General features: G+C 43.3%; 1 protein-coding gene across 4 annotated transcripts in view; it reads left to right on the forward strand.

Moving 5' to 3' along the window:
* Positions 1–372: 372 nt before the first annotated feature.
* The window catches only part of LOC115193526 (collagen alpha-1(XIX) chain), a 258,296-nt gene continuing 235,493 nt past the window's right edge, over positions 373–23,175 (forward strand). For 3 of the 4 annotated variants that reach the window (XM_029752231.1, XM_029752233.1, XM_029752234.1), the window contains exons 1-8: positions 373–598; positions 1,674–1,798; positions 3,246–3,326; positions 3,953–4,052; positions 14,030–14,153; positions 14,599–14,874; positions 19,304–19,384; positions 22,387–22,554. In XM_029752231.1, coding sequence (XP_029608091.1) covers positions 1,711–1,798; positions 3,246–3,326; positions 3,953–4,052; positions 14,030–14,153; positions 14,599–14,874; positions 19,304–19,384; positions 22,387–22,554 — 918 coding nt within the window. In that variant the 5' untranslated portion in view covers positions 373–598; positions 1,674–1,710. Of the gene's footprint in view, positions 599–1,282; positions 1,476–1,673; positions 1,799–3,245; positions 3,327–3,952; positions 4,053–14,029; positions 14,154–14,598; positions 14,875–19,303; positions 19,385–22,386; positions 22,555–23,175 lie in introns of those variants that run through there. The other variant, XM_029752232.1, reaches the window with a different exon arrangement.

Raw genomic sequence — 23,175 nt, forward strand, 5'->3', positions numbered from 1 at the left:
TTGACTTGGAGGTTATGGCTAGCAAAGTACTGTATTTCATCACCACTTCATGTTCTCCATCAATAAATCAATATTTAATCCATACATTATGAACATTATTGTTGGCATAGGAAATGTTTTGCTCCCAATTCTAATTTATCACAGTGTGGATAGAAGAAAACATTAAAAAAAATAACAAAAAATTGAATTACTCCATTCCATCATTTGAGCACAAGTTTATTTTCACAGTAATGATGTACTGCCGACTGTATGTGATGTTCTCAGTCAAACAACAATAATCTCATAACTAAATAAGTTATTTTCTCATGCCTACACATTATTTTATCGTCCAAATTGTGGAGCGTTTCCATTGTAATGCCTCCACCGGTGGCGGACTTGGGGTCCTCCATGCATTTCAGTAGCCTAATGAGAGAGTGGGAGGGTCAGTCAGTCGGTGCGACTAATAAGGACATGAGGATCTAGTAAGAGATCCCATTCTCACTTTTATTTCTTTACAAGTCTACTTTGGAATAGCAACAGACTTTTTTTCCCAAACATGCGTTCATCAGCGTTCATGGATTAATGCGTTTTTATGCTGGAGGAAACTTTCTCACCAATTGTAAGTAGACCGGTTTGGTTTGATATTCATAATTTACAGGTTGAATAATAATGGCTGCTTGAAATCCTCCTCTGTAATGTCATATATCGATACGAAGTTATAAGTAGGGGTCCTTGGTTAGTGCGTCTAGCCTTGTCGTAGTTTGGCACTTTAGTGGTTTTGCGCACAGCTTTAGTTCATGTTCTGGAACTTGTCTGGCTTTACCGGACGGCTTCAGTCACTCGAAATGATTTATGAACATTCCGTTATGTTCGTGTAAATAGGCTATACTGTATGTAACGCTTGTGTAGCATGTAGTTTTTCCATATGCTCGCAAGAACCGTATTAGGCTGCAGTGAACGGAATGCATAATTACGCGTAATTTGGTAAGTATATCTAATGATTGAGGAGCCTTGAAAATGTGAAAATGTGAATACCGCATAAATGGAATAGACTATCATGGAGAGTCTCGTCCGCTAGTTCCAAACAATCTGAGTTATAGCTGTGGCGCTTTTCAATGTCCGACAGACATTATCACAGGTTTGAATTGTGAGATTGGCACGTTTGAGGAATTTGGCATCTCTCCATCGAAGTTGTATTTTGTCAGTTGGCATCATGCGCGTGATCTCATCTCACTATGAACGTGATCTGTGTCACACTGACCCGGGACAGTTATGTTCATGTTCACATTCATAATTTAGACTAGTTCTACACAGCCGACCCCATTCTATTTGTTTCAGTTTGGTATAGCCTACAAAGTGTGACTCTTCTGTTTAGCCTATTTTCCCGGTGATATGATTGCGCCATAATAACGCAGCAGCTGTTGCAGTGGACCTGTCGCACCTTGCTCTTACGCCTTCAGTCGACTTCTGCAGCGGAGCGTTGGTTATTTTCAACTGTAATACCACACATGACATTTTCACTACACACTTTTCGTTATGGGGTAGAAAAGGCGCATCTCATTTGACAGTTTTCTGTGTAATAGATTACTAATACTTTACATGATTAATGTGATTAATAATTACTGTAATTCATTCATATTTTACTGTAAGATGTAGGCCTACTATTTGAAGAGCTAACTTGTATTTTATTTTAGGTTTTGAAGAAGTATTTTCTCTTGCATCAGAGAAGACATGAGTTGCTTGTTAAAATGGGCAGCTTTCCTCTGGATCGTACATACCATTCCTTGCACTGTTGGAATGGCAGTGAACGAAAGAATGGGTATGTATTTAACACAGGAGGCTGCTGAGGGGAGGACAGCTCATAATAATGGCTGGAATGGAGTGAATGGAATGGTATCAAACACATGAAAACCATGGAAACCCTGTGTTTGATGAGTTAGATACCATTCCATAAGAAAAAAAACATATTTTGTTGTCACATACACCAGATAGGTCCAGTGAAATGTGTTGTTTACAGGGTCAGTCATAGTAGTACAGTGCCCTTGGAGTAAATTAGGGATAAGTGCCTTGCTCAAGGGCACATCGGTATATTTTTCCCCTTGGTTATTTGAACTAGTGACTTTCAGTTACCGGCCCAACGCTCTAACCGCTAGGCTACCTATGAGCCACCAACCTCCTGTGGCATGTAAGGACACTGTCACCAACACCAAGATGACTCTGATCTCACAGACACTCTGCTTGCGCTTAGTTTACCCTGGAAAGACATTTTGGGAATTTATATTTCATAGCGCCCACTAGGCTAGGCTATGTGGTTGTGCTCAAGATATTGTGTGAAACAGGCAGTATGCTATTGTTTACATCCCTTGAAATACATATAGCTAAAAGATAACTACATTACAGGTTATTATTGCTACCCGTTTTAGTTGCCTTTGAGTAGTACTAGCATGCCCTTCCAATAGCGTTGGGCTAACATTGGTGTTGTCACAGTAGATGATCATGGTCAGATTTTACAGACAGGAACATGGCAAGTCATTTCTTTGCAGTTTTAGTTACAGTATATGGTCTGGGTCATGTTCAGTTGGCACGAAACTGAAGAAAACGGTCACAAAAAGACTTAAACTGGGAAGTGGTATTATTTGGTATTACTTGAACTTGTCCAATAAGAAACACCCGTTAGTGTTTTCCATTGCACGACGTTGTGAAACGTTTTGCTACACGACCCTGTAGCCGTGCCCCAGTCTCCAAGAGAAAACATGACTACATAGAAAAAGGGTCAAAGTTGAGCCCAGTTAGAGTTAGGTCTCTTTCACCACCTCTAATTAACAAACACTTCTACACCCCTGTCTGGGCTGTGTGAGGTTGCGGCCCAATTGCATCCTGTTCCCCATAGGGCACTGGTCAAAAGTAGTGCACTATATAAGGAATAGGGTACCATTTGGGACGCGAGGTGAATCTTAATGAATGGGTGGATAGTGATGACTTACAAGACATTCTCACTGATGTGGTGAGTGACTGAAGTGCCTCTCCACATGGAAAGACACTGGTCACGTCGCAGGCTAACTATACTGCAGTCCTGCTGTGCACATCAACCAATGGTTATGTGCCAAATCATCAACCTCGCTGTCAGACATCAGAACTCAAAGTTTCAGTCTTTGGTGACTGAAATGTTTAGATGGTATTCTCCACTTGTTTGCTGTCTGCATCTTCATTTTTACTTCAATGAATATGAACCTTGTATGGCTGATGATATTATTCCTGTTTTCTAGACAACTCTAGATGTCCTCCATTGAAAGTAGACAAGGACCGGTTTTCCTACAGTTTAACTGGTCCACAGCCAGAATTCATCGGTAAGAATTACAGTGTTATGGTGTGCACCTCCCTCAATTGAAATAAATCCATCCCCCTCTTAATGGGTATGTCCCAAATGGCACCCTATTCCCAATATAGTGCACTACTTTTGAACAGGGCTCATAGGGCTCTGGTCAAAAAGTAGTGCACTATATTGGGATTAGGGTGCCATTTGTGACGTACTCAATCTGTTTGGCTCTGATCCAAGGGGGTAATAACGTTCATGTCTCAGACGTGTCGTGAGAAAACATGAATATGTTCACAGGTTATGTAACAGAACAGAAATACTCTGTAATTGACCCTGCGTTAACAGAGGTGCCATGCACCAATTTATTTGAGGGAGCACTGATGATCAAATCTATTGTCTTTCAAGTAATTATGCATAAATCAACTATATTGTACCATAGAAATGAATCAAACTGGACAGGAGTCCTGACTCAATCCATATTGTTGTATAACCCTATTGGAGTTTAAAACAACACCTTGTACCAGTCTGCTGAACACAGACCATCTCCATAGAAAGTGTTTTTTATTCCAGGTCAGGACTAGGCTAAATCTATGTCAATGAAGGACACTTCTTGAGTTTAAACCAGCCCTTCTCATCCTGTTGTCTCTTTTTTTGCAGGTTTTGATCTGACAGAAAAGTTTCTCCTGAGAAAGGGGGCAGTGACAGAGGAGCGGCCATCATTCCGGCTGGGGAGCAGCCCCCTCATCAAGCCAACAGAGTGAGTAGTGCCAGGCTGGGCCAAGGGGGCACGGGTGTGACTGGGGGTAGTTTCATTACTCTGGCCCAACACTTGTTGAGATAATCACCGATCGAGTCATTCAGATCTCCCCTCATGGGTGTATCCTTCAAACAGTATGCATGACAGCAGTTTTGTTGTTTGCCAAAGCTTGCTAGTATCCATGAAATGGGCGTTATCTCTCTAGTCGCTGATCGTCAAGTCTGTGTGTTTCCTCTGTTCCCTCTCCTTTCATTGAAACTAACTGCTCACTGACAGCTAGAGGAGGGAGTTGAGCCAACAGAGTGAGTTGAGTTGGGCCTGCTGGGTTGGGGACATCTTGGGTGTGACTAGAGGCTAGTCTGGCCAGGTCTATTTGGACACTAGTTACTGTACGAGTCTCTCAGTCAGTGGGTGATCATGTTGCTTTGTTTTGGAATTGACTGAAGTCCTGATCCCTCAGGCCATGTGGCTGTGCTCTGTTGGAGCGGTTTCCATTAAGCTATGGCTTAACGGCATACAGTACAGGGTAGGATCTTCATTTGAGACAGTTTGCTACAGCAGGAGAAGAATCCTGCAGCAACAGGAAAATGTGAATCGTTATATTGTGGATTATAATGAATGGACATTTTTTTCAGGGTTGATACATTTTTGTCATATAAAATCAAGTCTAAAATTTCTAAGTGGAAATTTCAAACACTTAGAATCCTTTTTAAATATCAAATACACTACACGTTCTAGTTCTCCTGCAACAGGGTGATCAAATTAAGATCCAACATCTGTAGGTTGTGTACTAATGATCAAGCTAATGGCTGCGTAGTGTTCTTTACTTGAGATAATTGGAATTGCCAGTCAGAGTAGAGGCTGTGTGACTGAACACTTTATTGGAACAGGCTCTGGCTTTAGGAGATATACAATAGAGACACGAGAGTAGGCTTACATGCATGTACTAATGGACTTTTACTATATTAACTGTACTAGTGGTTACACTAATGGATGCATTGTGCTTTACTTGAGCTACTGTAAGTCAAAGATAAATATATGTTGGTGGTTTGTATTATATATACCAGAGGTGTGGTCATGGACGTGCTGCTGTTTATAGTTCATCATGAGAGATAATACATAAAGCAAACCATCTGATTCGGTTCTGTTTGCCCAGCTTGTTCCAATGGATCTCTATAGACTCTAAAGGAGAGGCATACTGCACAACATTCACAGTTGTTTAGGGAGTTTATCCACCTATTAAATGGACAAACTCACTCACATAAATCAGTCCCCCACATGGCATAGACCGCCTGGACTGGCCTCAGATTTGAAAACAAGCCAGGATGATATCGGATTTCCATTGCAGCAAACAAATCTTTTCTCAGGGTGTAGGTTTGCCGCCTCCTGTTCAGCTGATATGTGGAATAAACTGGGTTTCCACCCTGGCTCACTGCAGGATGACATCTCATGTCATCAGGAGAGAGAGATCAGAAAGAGAGAGAGACCAGAGAGAGACAGAAAGGATACTAGAGAGAGAGAGACCAGAGAGAGAGAGCCCAGAAAGAGAGAGAGAGAGATACCAGAGAGAGAGACCAGAGAGAGACAGAAAGGATACTAGAGAGAGGCCAGAAAAAGAGAGACCAGAGAGAGAGAGACCAGAAAGAGAGATAGAGAGAGATACCAGAGATAGGGAGACTAGAAAGAGAGAGAGACCAGAAAGAGAGATACCAGAGAGAGAGACCAGAAAGAGAGAGACCAGAGAGAGAGAGACCAGAAAGAGAGATAGAGAGAGATACCAGAGAGAGACCAGAAAGAGAGAGACCAGAGAGAGAGAGACCAGAAAGAGAGATAGAGAGAGATGCCAGAGAGAGAGACCAGAGATAGGGAGACTAGAAAGAGAGAGAGACCAGAAAGAGAGATACCAGAGAGAGAGACCAGAAAGAGAGAGACCAGAGAGAGAGAGACCAGAAAGAGAGATAGAGAGAGATACCAGAGAGAGAGACCAGAGAGAGACAGAAAGGATACTAGAGAGAGAGGCCAGAAAAGAGAGACCAGAGAGAGAGAGAGACCAGAAAGAGAGATAGAGAGAGATACCAGAGAGACAGAGAGACCAGAAAGAGAGAGACCAGAGAGAGAGAGACCAGAAAGAGAGATAGAGAGAGATACCAGAGAGAGAGACCAGAGATAGGGAGACTAGAAAGAGAGAGAGACCAGAAAGAGAGATACCAGAGAGAGAGACCAGAAAGAGAGAGACCAGAGAGAGAGAGAGACCAGAAAGAGAGATAGAGAGAGATACCAGAGAGAGACCAGAAAGAGAGAGACCAGAGAGAGAGAGACCAGAAAGAGAGATAGAGAGAGATACCAGAGAGAGAGACCAGAGATAGGGAGACTAGAAAGAGAGAGAGACCAGAAAGAGAGATACCAGAGAGAGAGACCAGAAAGAGAGAGACCAGAGAGAGAGAGAGACCAGAAAGAGAGATAGAGAGAGATACCAGAGAGAGACCAGAAAGAGAGAGACCAGAGAGAGAGAGACCAGAAAGAGAGATAGAGAGAGATACCAGAGAGAGAGACCAGAGATAGGGAGACTAGAAAGAGAGAGAGACCAGAAAGAGAGATACCAGAGAGAGAGACCAGAAAGAGAGAGACCAGAGAGAGAGAGAGACCAGAAAGAGAGATAGAGAGAGATACCAGAGAGAGAGACCAGAGATAGGGAGACTAGAAAGAGAGAGAGACCAGAAAGTGAGATACTAGAGAGAGTGACCAGAAAGAGAGAAAGAGAGACCAGAGAGAGAGATAAAGAGAGATACAGGTATATGATGCTACCGTGGTATATATACAGGTATATGATGCTACTGTGGTATATATACAGGTATATGATGCTACTGTGGTATATATACAGGTATATGATGCTACCGTGGTATATATACAGGTATATGATGCTATCGTGGTATATATACAGGTATATGATGCTACCGTGGTATATATACAGGTATATGATGCTACCGTGGTATATATACAGGTATATGATGCTACTGTGGTATATATACAGGTATATGATGCTACCGTGGTATATATACAGGTATATGATGCTATCGTGGTATATATACAGGTATATGATGCTACCGTGGTATATATACAGGTATATGATGCTACTGTGATATATATACAGGTATATGATGCTACTGTGATATATATACAGGTATATGATGCTACTGTGGTATATATACAGGTATATGATGCTACTGTGATATATATATATATACAGGTATATGAATTCCTACTTTATGTTTGGTCTCCCCCCCCCCCAGACAGACAGACAGACAGACAGACAGACAGACAAATGGGAGGGGGAAAGGGGGAGAGAGAGATCGATGCTGAGAGACATAAAGCGGGAGAAGAATAGAGCGCAAGAGAGAGAGAGAGATTGAGAGGGGGTGAGAGAGAGGGGGTGAGAAAGAGGGGGAAGAGAGAAGGGAGAGAGAAGAGAGTGTGTGTGAGAGGGGGAGAGAGAGGGGGTGAGAAAGAGGGGGAAGAGAGAAGGGAGAGAGAAGAGAGTGTGTGTGAGAGGGGGAGAGAGAGGGGGAGAGAGAGGGGGGCGAGAGAGGGGGTGAGAAAGAGGGGGGAGAGAGAAGGGAGAGAGAAGAGAGTGTGTGTGAGAGGGGGAGAGAGAGGGGGTAAGAAAGAGGGGGAAGAGAGAAGGGAGAGAGAAGAGAGTGTGTGTGAGAGGGGGGAGAGAGAGGGGGTGAGAAAGAGGGGGAAGAGAGAAGGGAGAGAGAAGAGAGTGTGTGTGAGAGGGGGGAGAGAGAGGGGGTGAGAAAGAGGGGGAAGAGATAAGGGAGAGAGAAGAGAGTGTGTGTGAGAGGGGGAGAGAGAGGGGGTGAGAAAGAGGGGAAAGAGAGAAGGGAGAGAGAAGAGAGTGTGTGTGAGAGGGGGAGAGAGAGATTGAGAGGGGGTGAGAGAGAGGGGGTGAGAAAGAGGGGGAAGAGAGAAGGGAGAGAGAAGAGAGTGTGTGTGAGAGGGGGAGAGAGAGGGGGTGAGAAAGAGGGGGAAGAGAGAAGGGAGAGAGAAGAGAGTGTGTGTTAGAGGGGGAGAGAGAGGGAGAGAGAAAGAGGGGGAAGAGAGAAGGGAGAGAGAAGAGAGTGTGTGTGAGAGGGGGAGAGAGAGGGGGTGAGAAAGAGGGGGAAGAGAGAAGGGAGAGAGAAGAGAGTGTGTGTGAGAGGGGGAGAGAGAGGGGGTGAGAAAGAGGGGGAAGAGAGAAGGGAGAGAGAAGAGAGTGTGTGTGAGAGGGGGGGAGAGAGGGGGAGAGAGAGGGGGCGAGAGAGGGGGTGAGAAAGAGGGGGGAGAGAGAAGGGAGAGAGAAGAGAGTGTGTGTGAGAGGGGGAGAGAGAGGGGGTGAGAGAGGGGGAGAGAGAGGGGGTGAGAAAGAGGGGGAAGAGAGAAGGGAGAGAGAAGAGAGTGTGTGTGAGAGGGGGAGAGAGAGGGGGTGAGAAAGAGGGGGAAGAGAGAAGGGAGAGAGAAGAGAGTGTGTGTGAGAGGGGGAAAGAGAGGGGGAGAGAGAGGGGGTGAGAAAGAGGGGGAAGAGAGAAGGGAGAGAGAAGAGAGTGTGTGTGAGAGGGGGAGAGAGAGGGGGTGAGAAAGAGGGGGAAGAGAGAAGGGAGAGAGAAGAGAGTGTGTGTGAGAGGGGGAGAGAGAGGGCGAGAGAAAGAGGGGGAAGAGAGAAGGGAGAGAGAAGAGAGTGTGTGTGAGAGGGGGAGAGAGAGGGAGAGAGAGAGAGGGGGAAGAATAGAAAGAGGGGGAAGAGAGAAGGGAGAGAGAAGAGAGTGTGTGTGAGAGGGGGAGAGAGAGGGCGAGAGACCGCATTCATCTCCAATTATCTGAGTACTTTGACAGGTGATGTTGCCTGTCAGCTGGGAGGTCCGGGGTGAAGGGGGATTTGAGAAGGAGGTAGGGGGGACAGCATGAGGTGCATAGGACCCCCCCTTTCTCCCCTTTCAGTCCTCCTCCCCTCCCCTTTCCTTTCTCCCCTCCTCCCCTCCTCTCCTTTCCTCACCTCCTCCCCTTCCTTCCCCCTACCTCCAAACATCTCTCTCTTTACTCTCAGGAAAGGCAGAGGGGCTCGACTTTCTGGGCCTGGTTAATGTTCTGTCGATCTGGCAGCTCCCAGGCCAAATTGATACTCTTACCCAGAGCAGGATCTCTCCTCTCTTAGTGGACTGATTGTGTGATTAATACTGTTCCACAGAGATGGAGGGATCTCTCCTCTCTTAGTGGACTGATTGTGTGATTAATACTGTTCCACAGAGATGGAGGGATCTCTCCTCTCTTAGTGGACTGATTGTGTGATTGTACATTATGTCTGTATGCCAAGCTGAATGACAGGTTCTGGAGTTCAAAATGAAATCAAGTACCACTGCTGTCTGTCTGTCTGTCTGTCTGTCTGTCTGTCTGTCTGTCTGTCTGTCTGTCTGTCTGTCTGTCTGTCTGTCTGTCTGTCTGTCTGTCTGTCTGTCTGTCTGTCTGTCTGTCTGTCTGTCTGTCTGTCTGCCTGCCTGTCTGTCTGTCTGTGGTGCTATCTGTCTGTATGTCTGTCTGTCTGTGGTGATGTCTGTCTACCTGTCTGTGGTGCTGTCTGTTTCTCTGTGGTGCTATCTGTCTGTCTGTCTGTGGTGATGTATGTCTGTCTGTCTGTCTGTGGTGGTGTCTGTCTGTCTGTCTGTCTGTCTGTCTGTCTGTCTGTCTGTCTGTCTGTCTGCCTGCCTGTCTGTCTGTCTGTGGTGCTATCTGTCTGTATGTCTGTCTGTCTGTGGTGGTGTCTGTCTGTCTGTCTGTCTGTCTGTCTGTCTGTCTGTCTGTCTGTCTGTCTGTCTGTCTGTCTGTCTGTCTGTGGTGCACACACTATTTTGTATGTTGGTACTGTTTCAGTGAGTTATGGATAGTGCTGCTGGATGCTGCCTTAGTGTGTTACTGTATTCTATCCTATAATATAAGTATCAATGTGTCACTGTATTCTACCCTGTAATGTAAGTATCAGTGTGTTACTGTATTCTGCCCTGTAATATAAGTATGTGTGTTACTGTATTCTGCCCTGCAATATAAGTATGTGTGTTACTGTATTCTACCCTGTAATGTACGTCTCAGTGTGTTACTCTATTCTATCCTGTAATGTAAGTCTCACTGTGTTACTGTATTCTGCCCTGTAATATAAGTATGTGTGTCACTCTATTCTACCCTGTAATGTTAGTCTCAGTGTGTTACCTTATTCTGCCCTGTAATATAAGTCTTAGTGTGTTACTGTATTCTTTCCTATAATGTAAGTCTCAGTGTGTTACTGTATTCTACCCTGTAATATAAGTCTCAGTGTGTTACTGTATTCTGCCCTGTAATATAAGTATGTGTGTTACTCTATTCTACCCTGTAATGTTAGTCTCAGTGTGTTACTGTATTCTGCCCTGTAATATAAGTCTCAGTTTGTTACTGTATTCTATCCTATAATGTCAGTCTCAGTGTGTTACTGTATTCTATCCTATAATGTAAGTCTCAGTGTGTTACTGTATTCTATCCTATAATGTAAGTCTCAGTGTGTTACTGTATTCTATCCTATAATGTAAGTCTCAGTGTGTTACTGTATTCTATCCTATAATGTAAGTCTCAGTGTGTTACTGTATTCTACCCTGTAATGTAAGTCTCAGTTTGTTACTGTATTCTACCCTGTAATATAAGTCTCAGTGTGTTACTGTATTCTACCCTGTAATGTAAGTCTCAGTTTGTTACTCTATTCTACCCTGTAATATAAGTCTCAGTGTGTTACTGTATTCTATCCTATAATGTAAGTCTCAGTGTGTTACTGTATTCTACCCTGTAATATAAGTCTCAGTGTGTTACTGTATTCTATCCTATAATGTAAGTCTCAGTGTGTTACTGTATTCTGCCCTGTAATATAAGTCTTAGTGTGTTACTGTATTCTACCCTGTAATGTAAGTACAATTTCTATCTTTCTTTTTAACTTTCTTTTTATCTCTCTCAGTATTCTGTCTCTTATCATACCACTGAACACATCAGTGAAATTGCAAATTCATTGTTTCCAACTGGGGTTATTCTCTCGCTCTCTCTATTCTCCCTTTCTATTCTTTGTTCTCTCTCTCTATTCCACCCACACACACACTTTGAGTTTGACAGAAAGTGCTTGCGTTCACACTTTCTTTGATTGTTTGCATATTCATAGTCTCTGCATCAACGAGGTAACATATTCGTTCCGAGCTTGATCTGGTTGTGCTTCTTGTTTGTGTCTTGAACACGAGCTGACGATGCAAGTCATTTTGGCATCCATGATTAGATTTCTGTCAGACTCACTTTGTCAAAGAGTGAAAGAAGAGAGCAAATAAAATAGTTTTCAGAAAGTTTTGTCACTAAAGTTGTGCTTTATTTCTCTCCACAACCCGACCCCACAGCAGTAAGAGGGTAGCCTCTTTTAAATCAACGTTTTGACGGTCAATCTTTCTGTGGGTGAATGAGCAATATTCATCAAATGAAGCACTTCTAGACCAGAGGTTAAAACGAAGGGTCCTAGGTTTGAACTAGACGATTCATAGACAGGCACCACTGGACTGGCATTCAGAAAGGAGAGGACTTTAAATGTGTTTGGGGGAAAAGCAAACGCTGTTCAAAAACCAAATCCACTTGATAGGAGCATGTGTTTGAGCCACAGATGGTAAGCTGTGGAGGAGGGGGGGAGGATGAGAAGGAGGAGGAGGAGGGTAGAGGGTGGGAGGAGGTGTCAGTAACGTATAACCCTTGACATCTAACCCTTAGGGTTCAAGTGTTCCAGTGTAGATAATGTGTGTAAATGACCTCAACAGTCTCATTTACACACACTAACATTAGATAGAAATACAGCGGCATGCAAAATAATTCACCCCCCTTGGCATTTTTCCTATTTTGTTGCCTTACACCCTGGAATGAAAATAGATTTTTGGGGGTTTGTATTATTTGAGTTACACAACATGCCTACCACTTTGAAGAGGCGAAGGTCTTCATAGCAAAGGGGGTGAATACATATGCACGCACCACTTTTCAGTTACATTTTTTCTGAAGCAAGTTATTTTTTTGATTTCACTTCACCAATTTGGACTATTCTGTGTATGTCCATTACATGAAATCCAAATAAAAATCTATTTAAATTACAGGTTGTAATGCAACACAATAGGAAAAACACCAAGGGGGTGAATAGTTTTGCAAGGCACTGTACCATGAAGAACAGCTCTCCCCTGTAGAACAGATTGCAGCTCAGTGAGACCTAACCTGTGATATTAAAGGTTTGATGGAAATTTAAAGTACATGTTTTAGTCCCCTCTCTGGGTTGAATTAGTCGAATTCCTTTAATGTATCTCTCTCCTTATTCTGTACACGTACCTATCCCACTGGGAACACATTGGTTGAATCAATATTGTTTTCACCAACGTGGAATAGACGTGGAATTGTCATATGTGCCCAGATGGGATCTCTGCTGTTTTATGCAGGAATTCCAAATCATTTAGGGGGAATCTCAGGGAATAAACCTCTAGTTTTATGAATAGTCCTGCTCATCTCTCTCCATTGAATTGCAATATAAATGTTCTCTTTTTGCCCCAAGGCGACGATTCACCTTCCCAGTCTCTCTCTTTCTCTCGCCTACCCTCAGAAAGCATTTGATCTTTCTGTGGCTTTACCTCGCTGCATATATATTTTAATCATATGCTGTGTCAACATTCTGTGAGAATTCAAGGGACACACAGGGCAGGAGGGGTATGGCTCTGAGAGAATATGACATGATCTGTGAAGAGGAGAACTCATTTCCGGCTATCTGAAGTGAGCTTAGTCTCTCGCTTACTCTTATGTCACCTCTCTCTCTCTCTCTCTCTCTCTCTCTCTTTCTCTCGCTCTCTCTCTCTCTCTCTCTCTCTCCCCTTTCTCTGTGTTGCTTTCTGAATGTCTCTTTCTCTCTCGCTCCCCAGACCCCCTCTCTCTCTTTCCCTCCCACCCCTCTCTCTCCCTCCCTTCCTTGATCTCTCTCTCCGTCTCTATCCCGCTCTCTCTGTTGCTCCCTCCTTCTCTCTCTCTTTCTCTCTCCCCATGTCTTTGAATGGCCTTATCATTGCATCATTGTGATTTCTGCTAAACCTGAATGATTGTGTTTCTGGTGCTTGACTTTTAGCTGTTAATGCATTACTATAGTCTAATCTGAACATCAGTCCCAGGCTCAGTTTGAGGGGTTAAAGTGTTTATTCAACAGGATGGAAATAGGAAATAGGAGGGGAGAAGTATCAGTGAAGAAACAGAAGAGGAATAGTGTTAGTGTTTCTATAATGAATGAGGTTCCACCATCCCCATTACATTCAGTCTTCCCAATGTGCTAGAGATGTTCAGCCAGCAGTGTTCAGTTGAACTGAAACGTCTGGGTTAACAAACCTATTGCCTTTTCTTCTTTGTTACCTTTTTGTATTTTTCTCTTTATAACAATGTTTTCTTTCTATATACTGTAGTTAGCCATGGTCTTGTGTTTTCTAGTCTAGACGTGTATGTGAAGTAAGAGGAATTTAATTGAAGTTTGAATAAATGATTATTCGATTTGGAATGACAGGGATGCTGAAATAAATTTAATCTGGCTGGATGAATCATGTTTGGCATAAAATTCTAGCTTTTTATGTAAGCGGCCATTGTGCACTAGGGGGCTATAGAAGAAGTGATTCAAGTTGATTGTTTTGCTTACTACACATAGAAAGCTATGACATCCAGCATGATTATTCATATTCATTCTGAATGTTTATTTTTGACAGTCCATTTAGCAAATGCTAATTTTATGGGTCAAATCTTCTACGTTTGTATATTAATGCTCTTCCAACCAAGACTGAAGGTTCTGAAACAATATTTTCATTGTTAGGCCCATTGTTAAGTTTCATATTTTTTTGCGATTGAATTTGACAATATGGAGCTCGAACAATGTAATTTTTTTCTTTCAGATTGGTGTTCCCCAACGGTCTGTCCAGTGAATACTCTCTAGTTACCACCTTCCGGCTGAGGAAAACCACAAAGAAAGACCGCTGGTATTTGTGGCAGATATTCGACCAGACGGGAGGTACACAGGTAGGTCAGAGTGTCCCCTAAAAGGATATTCATGATGTCTGGATGTATAGCATTGAAGTGGGTTTTGATCTATTTTGATTTATTGGTTGGACTGATCGACTGATCAGTCGATCGCTCACTCACTCTGCCAGTTGGCCCAGCTGGTTGGTCGGTCCATCGGCTGGTTGGCTGGTAGGTCGTTCGGTCGGTTGGTTGGCTGGTAGGTCGGTTGGCCGGTAGGTCAGTCAAGTCGGTTGGTCCGGGTGGTCAGTAGGTCGGTCTGTCGGTTGGTTAACCATTGGTTAATTGATCAACATTTTCATGCCATGACTGATGCTTGTATCTACCATGACCCTGATGGTAATGGTAATGAATGGAAGGTAACACTTTACCGGCAGGTATAAAGCTTTATAACTTGTTATGAGACGATATAATGTCTTACAATCTCCTCCGGCTCTATCTTCAGGTGTCTGTAGTGTTGGACGGTGCTAAACGAGCAGTGGAGTTCTCAGCCCGGGGCCTTCTGAAGAACAGCCTCCACTACACCTTTAAGAGCCGAGACCTGCACACCCTGTTTGACCGCCAGTGGCACAAGCTGGGTGTGGCGGTCCAGAGCAGCATCGTCTCCGTTTACATGGACTGTAAACTAATAGAGAGGAGGCTGACAGATGAGAAGGATGAAATCGACCCCAGCGGATATACACTGATTACAACTCGGGTGGAGGATGGACGGCCTGTAGATGTACGTTTAGGCCTAAAGCCACAATCTGGAAATATAACCGTTCTGAAATTCATAGATGGAGCAACGGATAAAATGACTGACAGTCCATGAGATCGACATGATAGTTTTAAACATACAGTAATTATATATGGTTGCCTTCAAGGGCAATGTCTAGAAGGCTCCCAGCAAACCAGGAACATTCCCAGAACATTAGCTAAGATTCCCATTAAGTTCTAGTTAGGGTTTTATCTAACAGTAGGATGATAACATCCCTTATGATAACAAAATATTTTATTTTTGACAAAATATTTTAAATGAAATATCGTTGGAATATTCTCCTAACATTCACTAAAATGTTGTTCACCACATCTGTAACAATCATCACAGAACATTCCCCAATAGTTCTCATTAGGCTTCCAGGTAATGTACTAACACAGTGTACCAGTAATGTTTTCCCAGCAAACCAAAATTGGTTCTGTGAAAGTTCCCAGAACATTCGTTAGGTTGTGCAAATGTTCTGGTTACACAAAAACGGTCCATTCATGGTGATGAATGTTTAACATTTGACTGATGTTGTGACAGCATTCATACAACACATTTAATCTGTTCATTAAAGGTTCCCAGAATGTTTCATTAGGTTGTGGGAACAGTCTGGAGGGATCATTGTGGGTACATCGCAAAATATATGTTCCCAAACCACCAAAACTGTCCAGTTATTCGGATGATTCTACAATGTTTCTTTTGGGGTACAAAACACATTCACCTGATGTTACAAGGATGATCCCAAGTGGTAAGGGTAGGCAACAACACATCTGCCATGCTGATCCTCAACACGGGGGACCCTCAGGGGTGCATGCTTAGTCCCCTCATGTACTCCCTGTTCACCCAAGACTGCATGGCAATGCACAATTCCAAAACCATCATCATGGGAATGGCGCTGGAGGGGATGGCTGCCATTTTACGGGTTTCTAACCAACTGTGCTATTTTGTGTGTTTTTTCGCATTGTTTGTAACTTATAAAATAAACTGGATAATCTCCGCTCAAGACTATCTACCAACGGGACATTAAAAACTGTAATATCTTATGTTTCACCGAGTCGTGGCTGGACCACAACACAGATTTTATACAGTTGGCTGGGTTTTCCATGCATCGGCAGGACAGAACAGATACGTCTGGTAAGATAAGGGGTGGTGGTGTGGGTCTATTTGTCAATAACAGCTGGTGCACGATGTCTAATATTAAATAGGTCTCAAGGTATTGCTCGCCTGAGGGAGAGTACCTCATGATAAGCTGTAGACCACACTATCTACCAAGAGAGTGTTCATCTATATTTTCCATAGCTGTCTATTTACCACAACAAACCGATGCTGGCACTAAGAATGCACTCAACGAACTGTATAAGGCAATAAGCAAACAAGAAAATGTTTATCTAGAAGTGGCGCTCCTAGAGGCCGGGGACTTTAATGCAGGCAATCTTAAATCCGTTTTAGCTCATTTCTACCATTATGTCACATGTGCAACCAGAGGAAAAAACTCAAGACCACCTTTACTCCACACACAGAGATGCATACAAAGCTCTTCCTCGCCCTCCATTTGGCAAATCTGACCACAATTCTATCCTCCTGATTCCTGCTTACAAGCAAAAACTAAAGCAGGAAGTACCAGTGGCTCTGTCAATACGGAAGTGGTCAGATGACGCGGATGCTACGCTACAGGACTGTTTTGCTAGCACAGACTGGAATATGTTCCGGGATTCATCCAATGGCATTGAGGAGAATACCACCTCAGTCACCGGATTCATCAATAAGTGCATCGACGACGTCGTCCCCACAGTGTCAGTACATACATTTCCCAACCAAAAGCCTTACAGGCCACATCCTCATGAGCTAAAGGCTAGAGCTGCTGCTTTCAAGGAGCAGGACACTAATCCAGACGCTTACGAGAAATCCCGCTTTGCCCTCAGACGAACCATCAAACAGGCAAAGCATGAATACAGGACTAAGATTGAATCCTACTACACCTGCTCTGATGCTCGTCGGATGTGGCAGGGCTTGCAAACTATTACGGACTACAAAGGGAAACTGGACAGCTTTGTGATCACGTTGTCCATAGCTGATGTGAGCAAAACCCTTAAACAGGTCTTGCTCATATGAAAGGCTGCGAGGCCAGACGGATTACCATGACGTGTACTCAACGCATGCACGGAGCAACTGGCAAGTGTCTTCACTGACATTTTCAACCTCTCCCTGACCGAGTCTGTAATACCAACATATTTGAAGCAGACCACCATAGTCCCTGTGCCCAAGAAAGTGAAGGTAACCTGCCAAAATGACTACTCACGTCGATAGCTATAAAGTGCTTAGAAAGGCTGGTCATGGCTCACATCAACAACATCCTCCTGAACACCCTAGACCCATTCCAATTCTCGTACAGCCCCAACAGATCCACAGATGACGCAATCTCTATCGCAGTCCACACTGCCCTCTCCCACCTGGACAACAGGAACACCTATGTGAGAATGTTGTTCATAGACTACAACTCAGCGTTCAACACCATAGAGCCCACAAAGCTCATCACTAAGCTAAGGACCCTGGGACTGACCATCTCCCTCTGCAACTGGATCCTGGACTTCCTGACGGGCCGACCCCAGGTGGTAAGGGTAGGCAACAACACATCTCCCATTCACATCGACGGGGCTGTAGTGGAGCGGGTCAAGAATTTGAAGATCCCTGGTGTCCACATCACCAACACATAATCATGGTCCAAACACACCACGACAGTCGTGAAGAGGGCACGGCAACACCTTTTCCCCCTCAGGAGACGGAAAAGATTTGGCATGGGTCCCCAGATCCTCCAAAAAATTATACAGCTGCACCATCGAGAGCATCCTCACCGGTTGCATCACCGCCTGGTATGGCAACTGCTCGGCATTCGACCATAAGGCACTACAGAGGGTAGTGCGTACAGCCCAGTGCATCACTGGGGCCAAGCTTCCTGCCATCCAGCACCTATATACTAGGCGGTATCAGAGGAAGGCCCAAAAATTGTCAAAGACTCCAGTCACCCAAGTCATAGACTGTTCTCTCTGCTACCACACGGCAAGCGGTACCGGAGCGCCAAGTCTAGGCCCAATAGGCTCCTTAACAGCTTCTACCCCCAAGCCATAACACTGCTGGACAATTAATAAAAAGCCCCCCCCCTTTGTTTTAACGCTGCTGCTGCTACTCGCTGTTTATTATCTATGCATAGTAATTTACCCCTACCTACATGTACAAATTACCTTGACTAACCTGTACCCCCACACTTTGACTCAATACCGGTACCCCCTGTATATAGCCTTGGTATTGTATTTTATTGTTACTTTTTATTTTAACTTTAGTTTAGTTAGTAAATCTTTTCTTAACTCTATTTCTTGAACTGCATTGTTGGTTAAGGGCTTGCAATTAAGCATTTCACGGAAACGTCTACACCTGTTCTATTCAGCGCATGTCACAAATACAATTTGATTTGATCATTACGTTTGCAGACAACATGACGGTGGTTGGCCTGATCACTGACGACGAGTCCGTCAATAGGGCAGAGGTCAGAGACCTGGCAGTGTGATGCCAGGACAACAACCTCTCCCTCAACAAGACAAAAGTTCATAGTGGACTACAGGAAAAGGAGGACCGACTATGCCCCCATTCACATCGACGGGGGTCAAGAGCTAAAAGTTCCTTGGTGTCCACATCACTAACAAACTATCATGGTCCAAACACACCAAGACAAGAGGGCACACCAACTCCTATTCCCCTTCAGGAGACTGAAAAGATTTTGCATGGGTCCTCTCTCTGTCATAGACTGTTCTCTCTGCTACCACATTGTTGGTTAAGGGCTTGTAAGTAAGCATTTCTCGGTAAGGTCTACACCTGTTGTATTCGGTGCATGTGACAAATAACATTTTATTTGATAACTGAATGTTTGCACAACTGGTCAGTTTCTGTGTTTTGGGAGCATATCTCTTGTCCAGTCAGTGTTACCACAACCTAATGAAATATTCTTGGAACCTTTAAAGAACAGAGGAAATGTGTTCTGGGAACATAACTCTTGTCCAGTCAGTGTTACCACAACCTAATGAAATATTCTTGGAACCTTTAAAGAACAGAGGAAATGTGTTCTGGGAACATATCTTTTGTCCAGTCAGTGTTACCACAACCTAATGAAATATTCTTGGAACCTTTAAAGAACAGAGGAAATGTGTTCTGGGAACGTACTTGTAATATCTAATGTTTTTTGCACCCTTAAAGAACCATTCTAGAATCCTCCGCACAACTGGACAGTTTCTGTGTTTGTATCGGTCAAAGAAACATGTTTCATATTTCAAAATATATACTTCTAGCATTTTAAAAAGTTACTTTTTCTCTCTATCTGAATCATCATAATGTCCCTAACAGATGTCTTTCTCTCCAGATCGAACTGCAACAAATACTGATCTACTGTGACCCATACCTGGCTGAGATGGAGAACTGCTGTGAGCAGGCAGGATCTACGGTAAGATATTTTACACTTCTTTTATGTATGCTGCACATTTTAGGACATACATGAGACCTTCGACGTGGCTTGATATACAGTAGAGCAGGGGTATTACATGCTTACCCTTCGAGTTCCGGAGTACTTCTAGTTTTCTGTTCTACCTGATAATTAATTGCACCCACCTGGTTTCCCAGGTCTAAAGCAGTCCCTGATTAGAGGGGAATATATATTTTTAAAGCAGTGGAACTGGTTTCTTGGTCGAGATTTGAATTTAAGGGCAGTAGGTAATATAATCTGGTTGAGTTGTGTTTGTCCTTCTTGAAAACTACCCAACTGAATTATGTTTTTTCCATAAGGGACCAGGTTGCTGTGCAATATCTTTGTGACAGCTGCTGATGTAAAACGGGATTTATAAATACATTTGATTGATAGATTGATAGATAGATATTCTTCTGTTAGCTCATATTGCAGACCAGGTCAATGGAGAGTGACCTTACAGACTGTGGATGAATCTCAAATAGCACCCTATTCACAGTATAGTACACTACGTTTGACCAGAGCCCATAGGAAAAAGTGTGCAATTTGGACTGCTAACTGTCAAAGTGACCTTTGACATTTTGACAGTTAGGCCTATATGTATTCATAACCATGTTGTCATCTCAGTGAGTGTTGGGTTATGTTGATTCAATGTGCTAGGTCACATGTGGTCTATATGGTTGGAAATAGTGTGATTCAGTGACCTCTCACCTTTGGCCTATGACAGTTATAATATATATCCATAACCAGGATGTTATCTCAGTGTGCATTGAGTTTCAGTACTGGGGCTCAGTCAATATGGTTCATTGGGTCAATGAATCATTGGACATTAACTGATTATAAATATGGTAGTGGTACTGAACTGTTATTACATTTCAGACTATTTGAGAACTGCATTTCAACATGTGTTGTACTATAATTGTCTGGTTTTGTCACGCTCTGACCTAGGAGAGCTGTGTTTTCACTGTTTAGCTAGGCCAGGGTGTGATAGGTGGGTGGGCATTCTATGTTTTGTGTTCTATGTTTTGGCCGGGTATGGTTTCCAATCAGAGGCAGGTGTCTATTGTTGTCTCTGATTGGAAGCCATACTTAGGCAGCCTGTTTTTCCTTTATTTTTTGTGGGTAGTTATTTCCCGTTTAGTTGTAAGTACCTGACGGAACTGTCTGCTGTCATTCTTGTTTAATTTGTAAAGTGTTCATTTTTTTCATTAAACTACAAGATCACGCTGCACCTTGGTCTACTCATTTTGACGCCTATGACAGGTTTCCTATACCCAAATGAAGCCTTCTCCTAAACTAAATAGCACTTTCATTGGAGATTTTACATTGCTTTCTACACCAAAATGCTGTCTATCCCTGGACTCAAGTTCAAGTGAACTAGAAACATAATTGAATAATAACATGAAATGATTAGGCTTAAGGTGGTTCCAGGAAACTGGCCCTTAAATAGCAGAGTAATGTGTCTAAACAGTTTGTATGCAGTGGACATATACAAAATAGTCAAAATTGGTGAAGTGAAATCAAAAAAGTTACTTGTTTCAAAAAATTAAAAAAAATTAAAAGTGTTGCGTGCATATGTATTCACCCCCTTTGCTATGGAAGCCCCTAAATAAGATCTGGTGCAACCAGTTACCTTCAGAACTAATTAACAAATTAAATAAAGTCCACCTGTGTGCAATCTAAGTGTCACATGATCTGTTACATGATCTCAGTATATATACACCTGTTCTGAAAGGCCCCAGAGTCTGCAACACCACCAAGCAAGCGGCACCATGAAGACCAAGGAGCTCCAAACAGGTCAGGGACAAAGTTGTGGAGAAGTACAGATCAGGGTTCGGATATAAAAACATATCCGAAACTTTGAACATCCCACAGAGCAACATTAAATCCATTATTAAAAAATGGAAAGAATATGGCACCACAACAAACCTGCCAAGAGAGGGCCGCCCACCAAAACTCACAGACCAGGCAAGGAGGGCATTAATCAGAGATGCAACAAAGACGCCAAAGATAACCCTGACGGAGCTGCAAAGCTCCACAGTGGAGATTGGAGTATCTGTCCATAGGACCACTTTAAGCCATACATTCCACAGAGCTGGGCTTTCCGGAAGAGTGGCCAGAAAAAAGACATTGCTTAAAGAAGAAAATAAGGAAGCACGTTTGGTGTTTGCCAAAAGGCATGTGGGAGACTCCCCAAACATATGAAAGAAGGTACTCTGGTCAGACGAGACTAAAATTTAGCTTTTTGGCCATCAAGGAAAACGCTATGTCTGGCGCAAACCCAACACCTCTCATCACCCCGAGAATTCCATCCCCACAGTGAAGCATAGTGGTGGCAGCATCATGCTGTGGGGATGTTTTCATCAGCAGGACCTGGGAAACTGGTCAGATATGAAGGAATGATGGATGGCGCTAAATACAGGGAAACTATTGAGGGAAACCTGTTTCAGTCTTCCAGAGATTTGAGACTGGTACGGAGGTTCACCTTCCAGCAGGACAATGACCCTAAGCATACTGCTAAAGCAACACTTGAGTGATTTAAGGGGAAACATTTAAATGTCTTGGAATGGCCTAGCCAAAGCCCAGACCTCAATCCAATTGAGAATCTGTGGTATGACTTTGTACACCAGCGGAACCCATCCAACTTGAAGGAGCTGGAGCAGTTTTGCCTTGAAGAATGAGACATACCCCAAGAGACTTGCAGCTGTAATTGCTACAAAAGGTGGCTCTACAAAGTATTGACTTTGGGGGGGTGAATAGTTATGCATGCTCAAGTTTTCTGTTTTATTGTCTTATTTCTTGTTTGTTTCACAGTAAAAAATATTTAGCATCTTCAAAGTGGTCGGGATGTTGTGTAAATCAAATGATACAAACCCCCCCAAAATCTATTTTAATTCCAGGTTGTAAAGCGACAAAATAGTAAAAATCCCAAGGGGAGTGAATACTTCCGCAAGCCACTGTATATCTTTGTATTGCTCCTACAGTGTGAGCCTAGCAGGGAGGACCCTGGTGCTGGAGGGGTGACTCCCAATCCCTTGGATACAGCTGGAGCAGGCCTGCTCCCCCAGATGCTCTCCCAGCCCGTCCAGCCAGCCCAGGTCCAGCGGGTCCAGCATTCCAGCAGTGACAGATGTCAATGTTCAGCAGAGAAGGTACAGTCCATAGAAATATCCTACGTCCCAAACCCCACTCTATTCTCTGTTTTGTGCACTACTTTTGACCAAAGCCAGTAGGGAATGGGGTGCCATTACGGACGTAACCATACATATTACTAGAGTGATCTATGGTATAAACCTTATTAACTCTAGAATGTGTTGATAAAGGCAGCAATCTTGGTTTTCTATTTAATTCTGTGGTACAATCAGTCAAGTTGAGGAACGCTCAACTCCGTTCTCTTATATCCGTTCTCTTATATCCGTTCTCTTATATCCGTTCTCTTATATCCGTTCTCTTATATCCGTTCTCTTATATCCGTTCTCTTATATCCATTCTCTTATATCCATTCTCTTATATCGAGGAGGAGTTGAGTATTGATAACTGGTCTAGCAACAACATTGAGTCAACATCAGTCGATGCTTGTAAAAAATGTTAATCTGAAAACGTACCTGTACCTAGGTTTGTCCTGTACAACTACTGTACTTCACACTTTGAATAAAAACTTTTATTGAATGCAACCCCCGACTTTTTACTCATTTGTGTTGCTCGACGGCTTTGTGTTGCTCGACGGGAGATGTAGAGGCCTTGACGTACTATGTAATCTAACATTAAAATGG

Source organism: Salmo trutta, chromosome 5 (assembly GCF_901001165.1).
Source record: "Salmo trutta chromosome 5, fSalTru1.1, whole genome shotgun sequence".
Taxonomy (NCBI): Eukaryota; Metazoa; Chordata; class Actinopteri; order Salmoniformes; family Salmonidae; genus Salmo; species Salmo trutta.